The sequence below is a fragment of the Neolamprologus multifasciatus genome, chromosome 2 (genome assembly GCF_963576455.1).
Source record: "Neolamprologus multifasciatus chromosome 2, fNeoMul1.2, whole genome shotgun sequence".
In the NCBI taxonomy this organism is placed as follows: domain Eukaryota; kingdom Metazoa; phylum Chordata; class Actinopteri; order Cichliformes; family Cichlidae; genus Neolamprologus; species Neolamprologus multifasciatus.
In genome coordinates, this window is record NC_140440.1 from 18,120,400 (window position 1) to 18,138,376 (window position 17,977).

The window sequence follows — 17,977 nt, forward strand, 5'->3', positions numbered from 1 at the left end:
AAAAGCAAAAATTCCCTAAAATATTTGCCCAAAGCCCTGCAGTCTCTTTGATCAGCAGGTTTTTTTGTACAAATGGGAACAATAAGTACTCCAAGAGTCCAAACTAGAGATGGCACGATACCACTTTTTTATGTCCGATACCGATACCGATATCATAAATTTGGATATCTGCCGATACCGATATGAATCCGATATAGTGTTTTTTAATCAATAAAACTGTTTTTTTTTTAATATCTTGCTGCATTTTGTATAAGTTTATACTCACGTTTAAATAAATAACAACACTAAAGCTATTCTGTTATACCTGTATGTAAAAAATACACTGCGCCCAAAATATTTCATAGTTCAGCAATACCAATCTAATAAACTTAAACCTGCTCCATCCTTCCTATTCTGGTATTTTAAAGAGTACTTAGCAGAAATATTAAGCAACCTAACTAATAGGGTTGCAAACTCCCAGCAAAAAAAAATAGGGAACCACCCTCCACCTCATGATGCTTAATCGATGTAATCAAATTTAATTTGATGCAGGGAGGAAAATGCACAGAAATAAATTGTTTTTCAAGAATAATTAAATAGATTCAACATCTTTCTTCAACAAAATTGCAGACTGCACAGATGGTACCTTCCCAAAAGGAAAAAGTACTATAGCTTACTAGGGTATATTAGAATTAACAGTTACTATATACAGTAATGGACTTATATATATTTTTTTACATCAGATTAAAACGTTGGGTGTAAGAGTCAGATAATTATTTATTAAAAGCTAGACATTTTAAATGAGAATAAGAAAGAAAAGTATGTCTTTGTGCCCCCTTTTCCCTGTTCATGCCCTATCGGCCCCCCTGGCTAAACTTTGCTAGATCCGCCCCTGCACAGTTACCAGCCGTCAGCTACGTAGAAAAGGATCCTGGTGTAGAAAGTAATATTAAATAAATTCTAACAACAGCTTATCAAGCTTAAACGTGCTGCTGTTGTTTAGCCACTGGTTTCCTCTTTCTGGTGCAAAGTGGGCCAAAAACAAACAAGAGAGACAGACTCGCAACAGAAAAGCTGATCAGCTGATCATTGATCAGTTTCACCTTTGAAGTAGCAGCAGGAAAGAGAGAGACAGAGAGGCAGTCGCTCCATATATTGGTTGTTAATCTTAACGCGGGAATGCTTTACAAACATTCAGAGATGAACTTACACACTTGCTTTACTTCTCTCTGGGAAAACGTCCTCGGAGATGAAATGCTGGTTTGGTAGCACACAGCCGCTCTATCACGTGATGCACACTGCTGCGAGTGCTATGGTTATGAGCCGGGTTATGCCTTGTAGCAAGTTTTGTGAGGTGCTTTTTTGATATTTAATGGATCGGATTACATTTTTTATTTCTCGCCGATATCCGATCCAGGAATTTGGGTCAGTATCGGACCGATACCGATACCTAATATCGGATCGGTCCATCTCTAGTCCAAACCTCCTCCGGGTAATTAATTTGGAAGGAATAGTTTTTTATTTACATATATTCATTTTTGTTCTTTTTAAGTGTGCTTTAAGTTTGTAGTGCAGTAAAAATAAGAGAAGAGTAGTGTGAAAGATGCTTACTGTGATTATACCAACATGTAGGAGTAGGTCATGGATAACAGGTGTCACGGTTTGCCAGGGCAAGCCGTGGGGAATGTTGGAGAAAGGACCCAAACGCTGGACTTAGTGCAATGAACAGTGCATTTATTTACAGTGGGGGTAAATATACACCACACAATAAGTCTCCCGAGTGCTCCCTCAACTCCTGTGTCGTGCCTTCTCCCAAGTGCTGGTATTCCGTGCTCTCTGCTCCTGTGCCTACGCACACCCCGTGCGTCCTGCAGTCCCGTGTTCCGCTCTCCTGAGGAAAAACCAACAGACGCAGCCGTTATGGCACCACTCCAGCAGGCATACACTTAACAGTACTTGCGACACTGACATGGAGTCTAACTCAACGATCCTGCGCCGGAGGAAGCTCCATCGCTCTGTTAAGTAGCTCCCCCGACGAGCCTGATCAGAAGCAGGTGTGTGGGAACCTAGGCGTGACCAGCAGCTGGCAGGGCCACACCCATCAGGCCTGCAGGTGGCTGTCCTTCATCCTCCAGCCACACCCGCAGACACACACGTACACACACCAGCATGGAACACAAAAGCACAGTGCAGCAAACATACACCCAATAATAATAATAACAATAATAATAATAATAAAGGTTCATACCGTTCACGGACCCCGAGTCCCCGGAACCGGGTCCGTGACAGTACCCCCCCTCTAAGGGTCGACTCCCGACGACCCTAAAACAAAAACACCAAAACCAAAAACCACAGTACAACCAACCCAGGGCGGGCGGTGGGGGGTCCAGGACGGAGGGCCCCAAAACCTCTCCGCCAAACAGCCACCACAAAGCAACAAAAGAAAAACACAGTTCAACAGTCCAATCCCCCGGTCCAGTGGCAGCAAACACAGTTCTGGCGGCCGACCCGCAGGACGGCAAAACAAGCGGGACCTGCTGTGGGTTAGGCAGTGGCGGCAAAACAGTTCAGGTGGCCTACCTCTAACCCCTTGATGGAAACGCAGCAGCTCCGGCGGCCTGCCACGGGTCCGGTGGCGGCGGTGAAACGGTTCTGGTGGCCTGCCACGGATCTGGCGGCGCTGCAACTCCGGCGGGCGGCCACGGGTCCGACGGCGGAGCTGCTCCTCCGGTGGCTTGCCCCGGGTCCGACGGCAACGGCGCTGCTCCGGTGAGCAACAGCGAGGTGTGGCACATGGCCTATGACGCGCTGGTTGCTGACGTGGACGCACTGGACGTGGATGGCGTGGAGGGCGCGCTAGACGTGGGCGGCGAGGATGGCGTGGAGGGCGCGCTAGACGTGGGGGTCCCTCCGGCTCGCTGACCTCCGGCTTTGGCTGAGCGGGTCCCTCTGGCTCGCCGAGGTCTTCCGCTGGCAGCACGGGCTCCTCCCGCTCACCAAGCTCCAGCTCTGGCTCCCGCTCGCTGAGCTCCACCGGCTGCGGCGCGGGCTCCTCCCGCTCGCTGAGCTCCACCGGCTGCGGCGCGGGCTCCTCCCGCTCGCTGAGCTCCACCGGCTGCGCTGCAGCTACAGATGGTTGATCCGGAGGCGAAGATGGTGATACAGCAGCTGCAGGCGGTGGAGACGATGGTAGATCAGGTGATGTGGATGGTGAAGCCGAGAGTGCTGCGATGGTTGCAGACTGATGGGACGCTGGTGGAGTGGGTGCAGCCGGTGAATCGACCTCCGACTGAGGATGTAGATGAGAGTCTGATGCGGCTCTTTGTGCGGCTGGTCCAAAGTCAGCTGGTTCTTCCGAGACCACAGTGTATTAACTTTGACTGTATATCGAGCTTTTATTAAATGCACGCACACACCGATCTCTGCTCCGATTCCACTTTATTTCCTATTCTCGATTTTTTCTTGGAGCTTCTTGCTCGCCAGTGAATTACACACATTGCAGCAACACAGTGCCCTCTAGTGGCTGATACAAACATAGGTCAACATGTTACATCTCCCTTCTTAAAAAAAAAACTCAACTCAGGCTTGTAAAATTTCTAAGGCAACTGAAATTACGGGAATAACATCCTGAGCAACATCCATTAACAACATAGCATTCAACTCAATACTGGCTACATCACCATAATAAACAGATGCATTCAGTGACATCATTGGAACAACAAACATGTGAACAGCCCCTTTTTTTTCTAGGGCAGCGATCCGCCTGCACCCTTTACAATATTACAGGTCCAAGACCTGTCTTGGTTTAGTAACACGCCCATATCGAGTCGTGTATCCGGGTGTTGTAATGTCTTTATCAGGGGGCTCCACAGGCGGGGGCTGAGAAACCACGGAGCTGTCATCGCTGTTGACTGTTGGTTGACTGAACTCCTCACCTCCTGCGCTGTTTCTGCCTTCGCGGAGGTGTCGGCGGTTACGCCGATAAACTTGTCCTGTATCTGTGGTTATGTTGTAGCTTCTGGACGTGTCGGCACAACTTGTGATCACAGCTGGTTTCCAGGAACCATCTTGTTGCCGGAACCGGACCGGTGTGCCAGGATATAGTTGAGGCAGAGATCGGGCTGCTCTGTTGAAATAAGTCTGCTGGCGCTGCTGGCAGACTTCTCTCCTCTCACGCACGGTTTGCTGGCAAACTACTTGTGGTTCCAGCTGTTTTGGTGTTGCAGGGAGGATGGAGCGGAGTCTCCGGCTCATGAGTAGTTGTGCAGGCGACTTTAAGTTGTCCACAGGGGTGTTCCGGTATTCTAATAGGCTCAAGTAGGGATCCTTATGTTCAGCTTTGGCTTTGTCCAGTAGTTTTTTTGCTGTCTGGACCGTTTTTTCGGCTAGGCCGTTGCTCTGTGGGTAATGGGGGCTAGTAGTGGTGTGGGTGAAACTCCATGACTTTGCGAACTGTTGGAACTTACATGAAACATAGCACGGGCCGTTATCACTAATCACTGACTCTGGAATACCATGCCTAGCCATGGCTGACTTTAGTTTGTGGATCACTGCTTCTGCAGTGCAGCTGTGCAGTCTTTCCAACTCAAAGAATCTACTGTAGTAATCTACGATGATGATGTAGTCTTCCGAGTTCCAAGTGAACAGATCGGTGGCTATGACCTGCCACGGTCGTTCTGGTATTGCATGTGACAACAGGGGTTCCTTGGGGTTAGCAGCTTGTCTCTCCTGGCATGTGCTGCAGGCTCCGACTGCTTCCTCAATCTGCTTTCCCATACCTGGCCAAAACAGAAGGTCTCTGGCTCTGTTTTTACTCTTTTCTATGCCCATATGGCTGGAATGAATCCGATCTATCATGTCCTTTCTGAGCCTTTTTGGGATGATCATTTTCTCTCCTTTAAACATGATCCCGTCTATCAGTGAGATCTCATCCCTGTGGTTCCAAAACTCCTGGATGTCAGGCAGACATTGAGACCTTTTATCCGGCCATCCACTCAATGTGGTCCTTCTCAGAGTGTTGAGCTGAGGATCCTGGGCTGTTTCGTTTCTTATCTCTGAGAGTCTCTGATCACTGACAGGCATGTTGCTGAGGACTGAGTGGATCTGCGCATCCATCCCGTCACATAGTGATTTATCGTGGAACTCTATGGATTTCCGGGAGAGTGTGTCGGCTACCGGGATGTCTTTCCCTGGCTTGTGGATGATGCTGATATTGTACTTTTGCAGCTGTAGTATCATCCTTTGTAGCCGTGGTGGTGCTGATGCTAGTGGTTTTTTGAGTATGGACTCGAGTGGCTTGTGGTCCGATTCAATGGTCACGTGTCGACCGTACATGTACTCGTGGAACCGCTTGCAGCCAAAGAGAACAGCATATAGCTCTTTTTCTATTTGGGCATAGTTCTGCTCAGTGCTGTTAAGTGACTTGGATGCGTAGGCGACTGGCTTGCCGTCCTGCAGCATCACAGCACCGAGGCCACTCTTGGATGCGTCGACCTGGAGTCGTAGCGCTTTCTTGGGGTTGAAGAAGGAGAGAACTGGGCCTGGTTCTCTAGTGATCAGCTCCTTCATTTGTTGAAAGGATCTGTCATGGTTCTTGTCCCATACAAACTCACTGTCCTGCTTCAACAGCTGGCGGAGCGGTGCGTTTATCTCTGACAGGTGTGGGGCAAATCTTGCTAAATAATTAACCATCCCCAGCACTGTTTCCAGTTCTGCCCTGTTCTGTGGGGGCGCCATGTCTTGGACTGCTTTTACTTTTTGTGGATCTGGTTTTAGTCCTTCGTGTGACAATGTGTGACCAAAGTAACTGACCTCTTTGACGCAGATGGTGCACTTGTCAGGGTTCAGTTTTACACCTCTCTCCCTGCAGCATGGCCCTCAGGTTGTCGTCGTGCTCCTGTTTGGTTTCTCCGAAGACCAACACGTCGTCCACAATAGCTGCCACGCCCCTCAGGCCCTCGTAGGTCTCATCCACGCGTCGCTGGAACTCATCCTGGGCTGAGATTATGCCGAATGGCAGCCTGAGGAAGCGGTACCTGCCAAACACAGTATTAAATGTGGTTAACAGAGATGATTCGTGGCTTAGCTTAATGGCCCAGTAGCCTGATCTGGCGTCCAAAACACTGAAATACTTGGCCCCAGCAAGTTTTGTGGTGACATCCTCCAAGGTGGGTAGAGGGTAATGGGGTCTTTGTATAGCCTTGTTGAGGGGTCTGGGGTCCAGACATACTCTGAGTCTGCCTGTCTTGGGTTTTTCCACGACAAGAAGTGCATTCACCCAGTCCGTAGGATCTGTGACCTTGCATATGATTTGATTCCTTTCCATGCTGTCAAGCTCGTCTTTGAGTCGGGCTCGCAGAGCGATGGGAATCCGATGAGGTGGGGTGACTGTGGGCGCGACGTCTGGGTTTACATGGAAACTGCATTCACCAGGAAATTCTCCTATCCCTTTAAATACATCAGCATACTCGTCTAGTATTGCCTGTGAACTGTTGGTTGTCTTGTCTCCTTCCTCCATCACTGCCATCACGATCCTGACCAGGTTAAGGTCACGGCAAGCTTTCATTGCTAGCACAGGTGGGGCGCTTGTGTTAACAACGTGGAATTCCAACGTGCAGGTTTTGTCTTTGTGTTTACATTTTAGCTGGCATTTCCCTTCCACGCTGAGTGAGTGTCCCCCGTAATCTGTGAGCTTGTGTGTGACAGGCTTCAGTGTCACATGTGGGAAGAGTGTCTGGAACATGTTGGCTGGAATTGTGTTTGCTTGTGCCCCAGTGTCAACTTTAAACCTCACTGCCTGTGGGAGGGAACCAAGTTGCATGTCTGCATATGCTTGCTCATCATTTCTTCCTTCATTTTCTATGGTGATGCTATCAATATAGAAACAGTCTTGCTCCTCATCTGTGTCCTTAGTTGTCATTTCTATGTTCTCTCTCACAGTGTGTACTGATTTGAGGTGGGCTTTTGTCTGCGAAGGGAGTCTTGACCTGCATGCTCTTGCAAAATGGTTCATTTTCTTGCATTTTGCACATTGCTTCCCTTTTGCTGGGCAGGTGTCTTTATTACTGTGTTGTCCGGCACAATAGCTGCACGTTTTTAGTGTTACATTAGCGTGTTCTTTTGGCTTCACGCTTCTTGTTTGATTTTCTTGTCTGTGCGGTTTCCAGCCGATGGCGTGCACAGTTTCTTGGCCCCTGGAGTGACCCATAGATTTTAGCTGTTGCTTTGCTAGCTCGTGTGATCGTGCTATATCAATAGCTTTCTCTAGCGTGAGCTCTACGCCTTGGCTGAGTAGCTTTTCTCGGACGTGTGGCGAGTTAGTGGCAAATACGATGCGATCCCTGACCATTTCATCTGTATTTGGGTACCCACAGTCTTTAGCAAGCAGTTTCAGTTCCGTAATAAACTGTTCAAACGCCTCATTTTCACTCTGCATCTTTTCATGGAACTTATATCTGGCGTAGATTGGGTTAGCTTTTGGTGTGGTGTAATCAGTGTACTTATCGTAGTACGTCTGAAGCTTTCGGGAGTCGTCTGCGGTGAGCGTCCACGTGTTGTAGACGTCCCGTCCTTTCTCACCGACCCATAGAAGAAGGTAGCTGCATTTGTCTGCCTCCTCCTTCCCCCGAAGAGGACCAGAGAACATTAGCTCGGCGTGCTGCTTGAAACGCCGCCATGCCTCGGGCAGGTTGCTAGAGTCCCAATCCATGCGCGGTGTGGGAACGCCGTAAGCCTCCATGTCTGCGCTGTCGACGGCGAGGGATTGCGTAGAAAACCGCTACTCTGACACCATGTATTAACTTTGACTGTATATCAAGCTTTTATTAAATGCACGCACACACCGATCTCTGCTCCGATTCCACTTTATTTCCTATTCTCGATTTTTTCTTGGAGCTTCTTGCTCGCCAGTGAATTACACACATTGCAGCAACACAGTGCCCTCTAGTGGCTGATACAAACATAGGTCAACATGTTACACACAGGAGTGAGGTGAGCTTCGGTGTGGCGAAGATGACGCCGGCGCCGTCTCTTTCGTGATGGCGGGGCAAAGGAATCTGTCCCCTGTTCATCTGTGACTGGATTAATTAAAATGACAGGGTCCGGTTTACTCACTGTGGTGACCAGCACTGCCGACACAGTGGCCATTGAAGGAGTGAGAGGACTTGGAGTAGGGCGCAGTCTTCCTTGCGGTGGAGGGTCCAATAGGTGAGCAGCAAGCGGCGGTGGGAAAACTCTCCGCCTATTAAGAAAAAACCAGGCAGCAAGGGCTGCCAGGGAGGCAGCCGCATCATCCTTGCCCGGACAGCCCAAACCAAACAGTTCAAAGCTAGTGCTTGCCCTCAGCACAGTTACAATTTGGATTAGTTTTGCAATGTCCAGAAAGCTAATAGAGAAGGTAGTGGAGGAGAGGTAATTGTCAAAAAACACTACCTGTATGTGTCTTTTGTGTGGATCAACAGCCTGGATTACGCTTCGGCAGTAACCCCAGAGCTGTGTGAGCGGTCCCTCCTCCATGGCGACTCCCGAGTCCGCTGGGTCCATGGTGGTTGGTGGGATTATTCTGTCACCTCCCTCCTAAACCTCTCTGAAAAGTCCGCTGGGTCCATCTGGCAGGATCGTTCTGTCACGGTTTGCCAGGGCAAGCCGTGGGGAATGTTGGAGAAAGGACCCAAACGCTGGACTTAGTGCAATGAACAGTGCATTTATTTACAGTGGGGGTAAATATACACCACACAATAAGTCTCCCGAGTGCTCCCTCAACTCCTGTGTCGTGCCTTCTCCCAAGTGCTGGTATTCCGTGCTCTCTGCTCCTGTGCCTACGCACACCCCGTGCGTCCTGCAGTCCCGTGTTCCGCTCTCCTGAGGAAAAACCAACAGACGCAGCCGTTATGGCACCACTCCAGCAGGCATACACTTAACAGTACTTGCGACACTGACATGGAGTCTAACTCAACGATCCTGCGCCGGAGGAAGCTCCATCGCTCTGTTAAGTAGCTCCCCCGACGAGCCTGATCAGAAGCAGGTGTGTGGGAACCTGGGCGTGACCAGCAGCTGGCAGGGCCACACCCATCAGGCCTGCAGGTGGCTGTCCTTCATCCTCCAGCCACACCCGCAGACACACACGTACACACACCAGCATGGAACACAAAAGCACAGTGCAGCAAACATACACCCAATAATAATAATAACAATAATAATAATAATAAAGGTTCACACCGTTCACGGACCCCGAGTCCCCGGAACCGGGTCCGTGACAACAGGCACTTATGTGTAAACAACAGACATGAATAACTTGAGCTTATTACATAATATTATACTACAGTATATTTCTAACTAACCAAGCAGCTCATTCTCTTAACAATGTAAAAGTAAAAAGTGTAAAAGTGAGGTCAGAGGTCAACTGTGACATAATATTTTTATCCAAACTATAATGTGATATTTAGAATTCCCCTAAGCCAGATTTGAATGGATCATTAACATGAGTCCACTCTGCACCCCTACAAAGCTGAACGACAATTCATTTAAAACCTTTCAAGCTATCGTGTCTACAGACAGAACGGCATGCAAACGCTACCAGAAACACAACCTCCTTGACGGACCAACCTGACATTTAACTGGGTATAAAAATATTTTCTTAGCTCATGGCAAAAAAAAAAGTAGTAGGGTTAAATATTTGAGTTATTGTTTCCATTTAAATCCCATAAAAGCCCAACATGCTGCCCTGAGATGTCCAACAACCAACAGCTTGTTGATTTATTGGGAATCTAAAAAGTCTTTACCCATCATGAGCGCTAACCCAGCCTAAATTAACACTGTATTTCATTGGCTGACATTGCTGCAAGTAAAGCCTCACAGTAAAGTTTGGTTCAGCAAGAGTGACTGTGTATATCATGAAGAATGCATTACTGCCACCTGTTGATCACTGAAAACAATATAAAAAAACGTGTTAATAAAGTTTTTTTTAAAGATGCCTACAAACTACACGTACATAAGAATCGAGTGCAGTATTCTGTAAATGACAGTGGAAGCGTATACACATCCAGATATTGTGTATTTACATCATGTTCACATAAACATGAGCATGAACCTGAATGTGACCAGGATCAGTACATCACATGAATAATTAGAACATCATGCTTGCATAACAAACTCATTTCACAAACATGCCGAGGGATAAAGGACTTAGTTCTGCACACAAATAATGTACATAAGCGCACACACACACACACACACACACACACACACACACACACACACACACACTCAGTGGAGTCACCTTGCCTAGGAGACTGCAGATACTGTTCAAACACACATCGGCTCTCATGCTGGGTCTGTAACACAAGCTAATCCCCACACTACAGTAATAGTAGTTGTACTTTTTACTTCCTAACATGAAAGAACTGCAACATTTGGAACATTCAGGGAAAAAAACGGAGACAATCGTTTTTAGGCACACAAAATTTCCTCCCTTTCTGTTTGTAAGTGAACACGTTGCACATGTGAACCTATAATCCAACGTTGTTGTTAAAGCTTTATTGGTATTTCAGCGCACAGTGGACTTGTGTTTATGATGAATTTGGCAAAATAAATCTGTAATACAAAAAAAAATTGCAACACAACACATCGAAAGATGTTTTTCATGGGTTAGTGCAAGTGTAAAAATCCACTGGGAAAAAAACCCAAAACAATGAAACATTACAATTATGTACCTTGTTTGTTATGTTTTTTTTTTATATCTAGATTGGAAAACAGTGCAGTGATGATTTCAATCAGTATTTTTTCCTCTCATATACATTGTGTGAACAAAGGTAAGATTGTTGCTTATCAGCAGTGACAGGTATTGATTTGTGCTTCACAAGTTGGGGTTGCTGACCTTTCATATCAAAGAATATTAGCGCTCCAGTGAAACACACAGATGCGCACATGCTAACACAAAAATGATGGAGAGCATGAAAAAGCTGCAGCTTTACTTTACTTTACAAATCACACAGCAGCCGACACGGGTACAGCGCACACACAAAGCCAGCATGGAGCAAACACTGTACCTCGAACAATTTCTGTGTGTCAGCGAGCCGACAGAGGCTGCCGCGCATCTCTCTGACAGCGTGTTTGTGTCTTCTGTTTAGCAAGTGCTATAGGAGTGAAATGAGTTTTTAATGAGGTTCCAGTTTGTTTTGATGCATTGCAGATTTTTTTTTTAAATCATAAATGTCCTAAAAGGTCTTAAGAACATGTAATGGTTAAAAATGATTCACATTTGCATCTATTCTTATTAATGAAAAGCTGTGGCTTAAAAAATTATAATTTTCTTACAGTGTCATTAAAAAAATCTGTGTTAAACACTTTCTACACACAGTATTTAAGACCTCATTAAAATATAGCTTGTTGTGGCGTATGGATCCATATATAACCATATGAGATGCACAGAAATGTGTCGGCCCATGCATGGGTATGTGTGACTGTCTCAGCGTGCAGCAGTGTCCACTCTTCCTCTCTCTCAGCCTGTTCATTAGATTGATAGTCAAATTAATCTGCAGCTCCGTGCAGGTATAAACACGCTGCCTGCTGGCCAGGATACATCCCCCTCTATTAGCTCCATAATTCAAAGCACCCTCCAGCAGCCTGCCCTGATCATAGGAGGGTAATTGCAGGAAGGGTGCGCCTGATTTATTGACGAGTTGGATATGGTGGATTACAATTTGATTTGGAGATTCATTAGCGGCTCATTTAGCATTTTGTGGAACTGGAATTTGTGTCTTTTTTGGGGGGTTTTCGAGACTGCTCCACAACAAGAACAAAACACAAATTCTGCACAAATATGAAATATTAGCGGTCAGCCAAAGTGCAGTATGCCTGCAGTTGTTGTAGAAGTGATGCTGCCTTGCTTGAGGACACTTAAGAAGCGATTATGTAGCCTCTGACAGACGTACGGCAGTCGCTTCAAATTAAGATCAGCGTAACAATTAAGAAAAAAAGAAAAATCATTGTAGCCTAAAAACATGTGCTGTCTCTTTGCCAGTATCATAGCCTCAAACCAGCATGAACATTAAGTCTTACTGTAAGTGTGACTCTACTACTTGGTAGTGTGTTGTAAAATAAAGAAAAAATAGATTTCAGTGCATAATTTTGATTTTGAACGATCATTTTTCAAGCAGTCTGAAGTGGTTTTATTTGCAGCTGGTTTGTCAGCTGTGTTTCAAGTTGAAAGAGGTTTTTGTCTCACACCTGGTATCTGTTTCATCATGACAGCACATTCCTCATTTGCTTTAATAAATGCACATAGGCAGTCATAAAACCACACATCCCCACATGTGTAAAAGTGAAATCCTATGCTTTATTCATAGCAACTGTACATTTTCCTTTGCCATGTGACAAAATAACAAGCCGCACTCAGCAGACGGTGAACACGTACACATACACACACATGCAGGCACATATGCAGATGCTGTGTGTTACGTGAGCTTAATGCAAAAAACTGCTGATAACCAAAGTGTTATGAATGTCGGCTAATCACATTAGATGCAAAATGGCAGCCACAAATCTTTCCTTTCACCTTTGAAATCTCTTTTTTCACCTCATTCACTGCCAGTAAGACAAGAGGCGGCTTTGCTGGACAGATTTTGCTGGCATTAAATTGTCAGGTCGAGCCTAATTTATTTGTAAGCCACGTTTGCAGAGCAGAGCAGCAAAGGACACACTTTTAGAAAACCATCAGAGATGAAACTGTAGTTAAAGGGACCTATTATGTGTTTCCTTATTATCTGTCATATGCATGCTGTATAGTGGCTGCATAGTGTAGTGGTTTGCACATCCACCTAGCATGTCAAACACTCCACAGTGCACTCCAGAGACTCGGATCACTTGGGCGGTGTGTCGGGAATCCAGTGTAAAAGTTCAGGAGCGAATGTTTTAAATAATGAGATCCGGGAATGTACGTGGGTTTTTTGTTGGTTGGAATAACAAAGAGAGTGGGTACCCCCTAATATGGCCATCACAGCTACACACAACTATGGCTGTAACACATCCTTCTATTTACACATTGTGTTTGGATTTAAGAGGGAAAGAGGGGGTGTTTTACGGACAAATGATGAACGTCAGTGCTCCTGGGTTCCTGTAAGATAGATAATAAGGATTTTGAACTGTTAATCCAAGATTAAAATGTATGGCATTGGAAAAGAGTAGAACAGGTCACCTTTCATTTCACAGTATAAAGCATGTATGTCATAAAGTCACCCAGAGATATATTCTATAAAAAAATAATGAGATGATGTGTTTGCTGCCCTCCTGATGTATATTTTCAACAGGACCAAACTTGTGGTTAAAAATATTTAACTTTTATTTTAAAAATTAAATAGACTTAACTGCCATCTTACTGAGAATGACATGGGAAGGTGCTAGATGCTGAATGTTAAGCTTATCAGCTATGGTTTGAACTTTTGTTCCATATCCACATATAAAAGTGCCTCTGAGTATAAACTCTGATCCATCTAAGCAGGACTATTTATGACCGCTCTGGAAATACAAGTGTGTAAATATGGAAATAACGACGCTAAAATTATAAAGCTGTTTGTTGATTAATGCAGAAAAATGTTTTGCGAAAGCAGACCATTCACCTTAGTGTTAAGCCTGGACATGGTGGAAAAACAGCACCTTCATGAAAAAAATAAGTATTCCAAGATATCAGAGACATTGTCAGACAGTTTGTTTAATTACACTTCATCCTGATCACAGTACAATGCAAACTGTACTAAAAACACATCAAATTATTGAGCGATTTTGGTTTTGCTGACTCTTTAATGTCTCCTATTCTTACAGGCTAAGAAGTAATGTCTTTATTTGTTTAGATAAAATAAACCTGTAAGTATCGCCAAATTGCACACTGAGACTAGCACGTACAGCACAGGTATGGTTAATATGTCAAAAACAAATTGGGCTGCCAACATCGTGATCACACATCCCGAAAATGATCCCAATAAACACCAGTGGTCTTATTGCTGCTTTGTGGGCCTGGAACATGTGCACATCTCATAAAAATGAAATGACCTAAGGCTATGAAATGCAAACATATCTCTAATAAGATCTAGATGAACCTTAAATACCATCCCTGGAATCTAATCTGTAGCACTCTATTGCCTCTGTTACTCAGTGTTTCAAAATCTTTTCTCATTTCTGTGTCTGAAAGCAATTTTCTTGTCTCCTTAATAAAGTCAGAAATGTTCTTAACTCTTGACACATACTCACATCAGCAGCTATCTATAGGGCTGAGATGTGCTATTAACATCAATTATTTAGTAATATTTAGTGTGTGTAATGGGTAGAAAGAAGCTTTCTACACAATGGTAAAGAGTTTTAGTGTGCACTAGGAAATATATTTTATTATAATGTGTTTGCATTTATTTGGATATTTTTCTGTCCCACTATGGCAAGGTCTGCTATGGAGGAAATGCTAGATAGATAGAAAGAGAGATCTATCCATCAACTACTGGTCATGTGATAAAAAATTATAAATACATTAAAAAATGTATTTCTGACCAGTGGTGAAAACCTGCCTGTGACTGATTTGGTTAGTTGTTTGCCAGGAACACACTGACTGGTCTGCAAACACTTGCCAGCTATTCTCTGAACTGTAATAAACTAAAACAGTGAAACACAAACTGGAAATGGAGAGTGGTAATTATGGTAATTATGTTGTTCTTGTCCTCCTTGACCTAACAGCTGCTTTTGTAGACCATAACATTTTACTGTCTCGCTTGCACCATCTTGCAGGCATTCGTGGTACTGCTTTGAAATGGTTTAGGGTTTATGTTTCTGACAGAACTTTTAGTGTTAACTTTTTAGGGTATGAGTCCTCCTCTGCCGCTTTTCAGCTTGGGGTCCCGCAGGGCTCAATTTTAGGGCCTCTGCTTTTTTTCATTATATCTACAGCCCCTGGGAACCATCCTCAGAAAGCATGGAATATCCTTCCACTGCTATGCTGACGAATGTCAGATTTATCTGCCTCTGAAGCAGAATGATGCCTTCTCTATTAAACCACTTCTAACATGTCTAGAAGACATTAAATCTTGGATGTCCCTAAACGTTCTAAGATGTAATCCAAGCAAAACTGAGGTGATTATGTTTGGTCCTAGCGGACCTTGTGAACCCTCGTCTATTGATTTGGGACTCCTGGCAGAGTATTTTAAATCTGTTGTTACAAACCTGGGTTTTAAGATGGACAGTGATTTTAAATTGGACACTCAAATTAGGGCTACTGTCAAGTCCAGTTTTTATCATTTAAGGCGCTTGGAAAAGGTAAGACCTATTTTATCCAGGCCGCATTTTGAAACAGTAATCCATGTTTTTATTTCATCTCGTTTGGATTACTGTAATTCACTGTATTTTGGAGTTAGTTGGTGTCTTCTCTCTCGTCTGCAGCTGGTCCAAAATGCTGCTGCACGACTTTTAACCAGAACTCGTAAAAGAGAGCACATAACTCCCATCCTCGCTTCACCCCATTGGCTGCCTGTACATCTTAGAGTTAATTTTAAAATTCTCATGTTTGTTTTTAAATGTTTAAACGGTCTTGCCCCAACTTACCTCTCTGAGCTTCTGCATCCTTACTCACCCCCATGTCTCTCAGGTCGGCTGACAAGCTGCTCCTGGAGGTACCCAGGTCCAAGAGGAAGCTCAGGAGCAGCAATAGAGAAGGCCCTGCCCCCTCTAATCTGTGGAACAATCTGCCCCAGCACATTAGAGAGGCCCCTTCACTGTCCACTTTTAAAACATGTCTTAAAACCCAGTTTTACTCCTTGGCATATGACACAGTATGACCCTGATTTTATTGTTTTAATCTAATGTGCTGATTTTATTTGTGTTCAGTTTGCGCACTTTGTGTTCAGCTGGGGGTTGATCTGAAAGTGCTATATAAATAAATTGCTTGCTTGCTTGAGTGTCACCTGTCAAACAACAGGGGTGTCTGTAGCTCAGGTGGAGCACATCACCTACTAACCGGAAGGTTGTTGGTTCAATCCTAGTCTGTTCCAGTCTGCATGCCAAATATCCTTTGGCAAGATACTAACCCCAGGTTGCTCTCCGATGCATCCATCGGAGTGTGAATGTGTGTATGTGTCAGGGTTTCTGGGTCGTTGACCCAGTATTTTCAGTTCACGTTCACCATTTATCTACTGCCTGTTCCACTTCCTGTTTTATTGTGTTAGCCTTAGTCTGTGTGCATTATGTTCAGTCCTCTTCCCATTTATCATTAGTTCATTATGTTCAGCTGTTCACTCACCTGTCTCCAATCGTTGTCATTATTAGTCATGTATTTAAGCCCTCTCTTCCCTTCAGCCCGGGTCGTGTCATTAATGTTGATGTTATGTTGTTGTTTCCGCCTTCGTTCAGCCAGCCAGCCATTCAGTCTTTCAGTCAGTCCTTCAGTCTGTCAGTCCTTCAGTCAGTCATTCAGTCAGTCGTCCAGCCAGCCATTTCCTTCCTTTGTTCTGTTTGTTCACTCCATCGATAATAAAACACCAACCTTCACCTACCTACCTGTGAGTCCAGCGTTTGGGTCCTCCTTCTCATCCACGACACAACCCCTGACAGAATGACACGACCCCACGTTGTGGACCCAGCGGACTTGGACCTTTTTGAGCGGCAGGAGGCAGCGCTCTCCTTGTGGGCGGAAAAGCTCAAGGAGAGACAGCGGCTCTTCGCGGAGCGAGAGCACGTCTTCGAGGGCACTCGCTTGGCTCTGGGCGGGCCTCGGAGACGCCGCGTTCACCCACCTGCTACCTCCCATGCACCAGAGCATCTGCCGCGAAGAGTGGGCGTTTCGCGCCTCGCTTTGGCGGCTCCCCCTCTCGCGGATCCGCTCCTCGCTCACACGCCACCTGCCTCATTCACCGGACGTTCAACCTCGCCATGGCACAGCGGCTCCGCCTCCCACCTCGGCTCAACAGAGGCGCCCGCGCCGGAGGCTCGGCTGTGTACCCCGCCCACTTCCTCTTCCCGGAAAAAGCGGCGCACACGGCGCCATAAAATGGACTATTTCCAGCAATACCCGGTGGTGAGTTCCAGTGACTGTTTTCCACCCTCATTTGATTCTCCACTTAAAACCAATAATAGACCCATCTATGATTCATGGGATGTTTCCCTCCTGGAGGATTCTGTAGACTGGGAGGATTTTTTCTGCTCTGCTCCCCCAAAGACTGTAAATAGTGGTGGCAGAAAGACCAGACCAATCCCCAATAAACCTGCAAGTATCATACACCCAGTCACTATTTCCACACCCATTACTGAGCCATTTCCCACCAGCACGGCGGCCCAGATTCGGCCTTCCCCTTCACCCGTTTCACCTCCTCAGATGGCTAGGGCCCAGTCTACACCCACACCAGTGCCAGCTCCCAGGAGGAGGGCAGCTGCGACCCAGTCTACCTCCACACCCGCTTCTGTTTCTCGGGTGGGGGTGACTGGTGTCCAGCCACCTCCCATGCCTGTCCCAGCGCCCAGGCTGAGGGCAGCCAGGATCCGACCTGACCCCCCTAGAGACTCAGCTGAGGCTCCCCAGCCGGCGCCCTCACGCTCTGGAGGCACGGAATACCTAACTTGTCCACCGGCTACTTCACCACTTCCTCCACCTCCTGACCCAGCCTTTCACGCCCTCGCACTGTCCCTAGTTAGATTAGCTGACCTGTCCCCTGCTCAGGCACCAGCTTTACCAGCTCAGTCTGTAGCTCAGCCATTAGCCTCACCGACCTCTGTTTATCCATTAGCCTCCTCAGTCCAATCAGTTCACACTCCTGCTCCAGTCCAGCCTGCAGTCCAGTCTGCTCCAGTCCCACCTGCTGTTCAGCCTCCACTCCAGTCAGTCCAGTCGCCTCCTGTCCTCCAGTCAGTCTAGTCGCCTCCTGTCCTCCAGTCAGTCCAGTCGCCTCCTGTCCTCCAGTCAGTCCAGTCGCCTCCTGTCCTCCAGTCAGTCCAGGACTGTCCTCCAGTCAGTCCAGTCGCCTCCTGTCCTCCA

General features: G+C 46.1%; 2 protein-coding genes and 2 long non-coding RNA genes across 7 annotated transcripts in view; 1 reads left to right on the plus strand and 3 right to left on the minus strand.

The window, feature by feature from the left end:
* The window catches only part of il1rapl2 (interleukin 1 receptor accessory protein-like 2), a 518,624-nt gene that overhangs the window by 339,851 nt on the left and 160,796 nt on the right, over nucleotides 1-17,977 (plus strand). The window lies entirely within an intron of this gene.
* Nucleotides 1,766-2,628, minus strand: LOC146524187 (uncharacterized). The gene is made up of 2 exons (XR_014877536.1): nucleotides 1,949-2,628; nucleotides 1,766-1,870 (listed from the first exon to the last, which is right to left on the minus strand). It is a non-coding gene; the product is annotated as an uncharacterized LOC146524187 (long non-coding RNA).
* Nucleotides 2,666-3,346, minus strand: LOC146524188 (uncharacterized; the record flags this gene model as incomplete). Its single annotated transcript, XM_085135033.1, has 1 exon — nucleotides 2,666-3,346. A coding segment is annotated over one exon (681 nt), but the record flags the coding sequence as incomplete, so codon positions are not given.
* On the minus strand, nucleotides 8,734-9,255 carry LOC146524189 (uncharacterized). The gene is made up of 2 exons (XR_014877541.1): nucleotides 8,917-9,255; nucleotides 8,734-8,838 (listed from the first exon to the last, which is right to left on the minus strand). It is a non-coding gene; the product is annotated as an uncharacterized LOC146524189 (long non-coding RNA).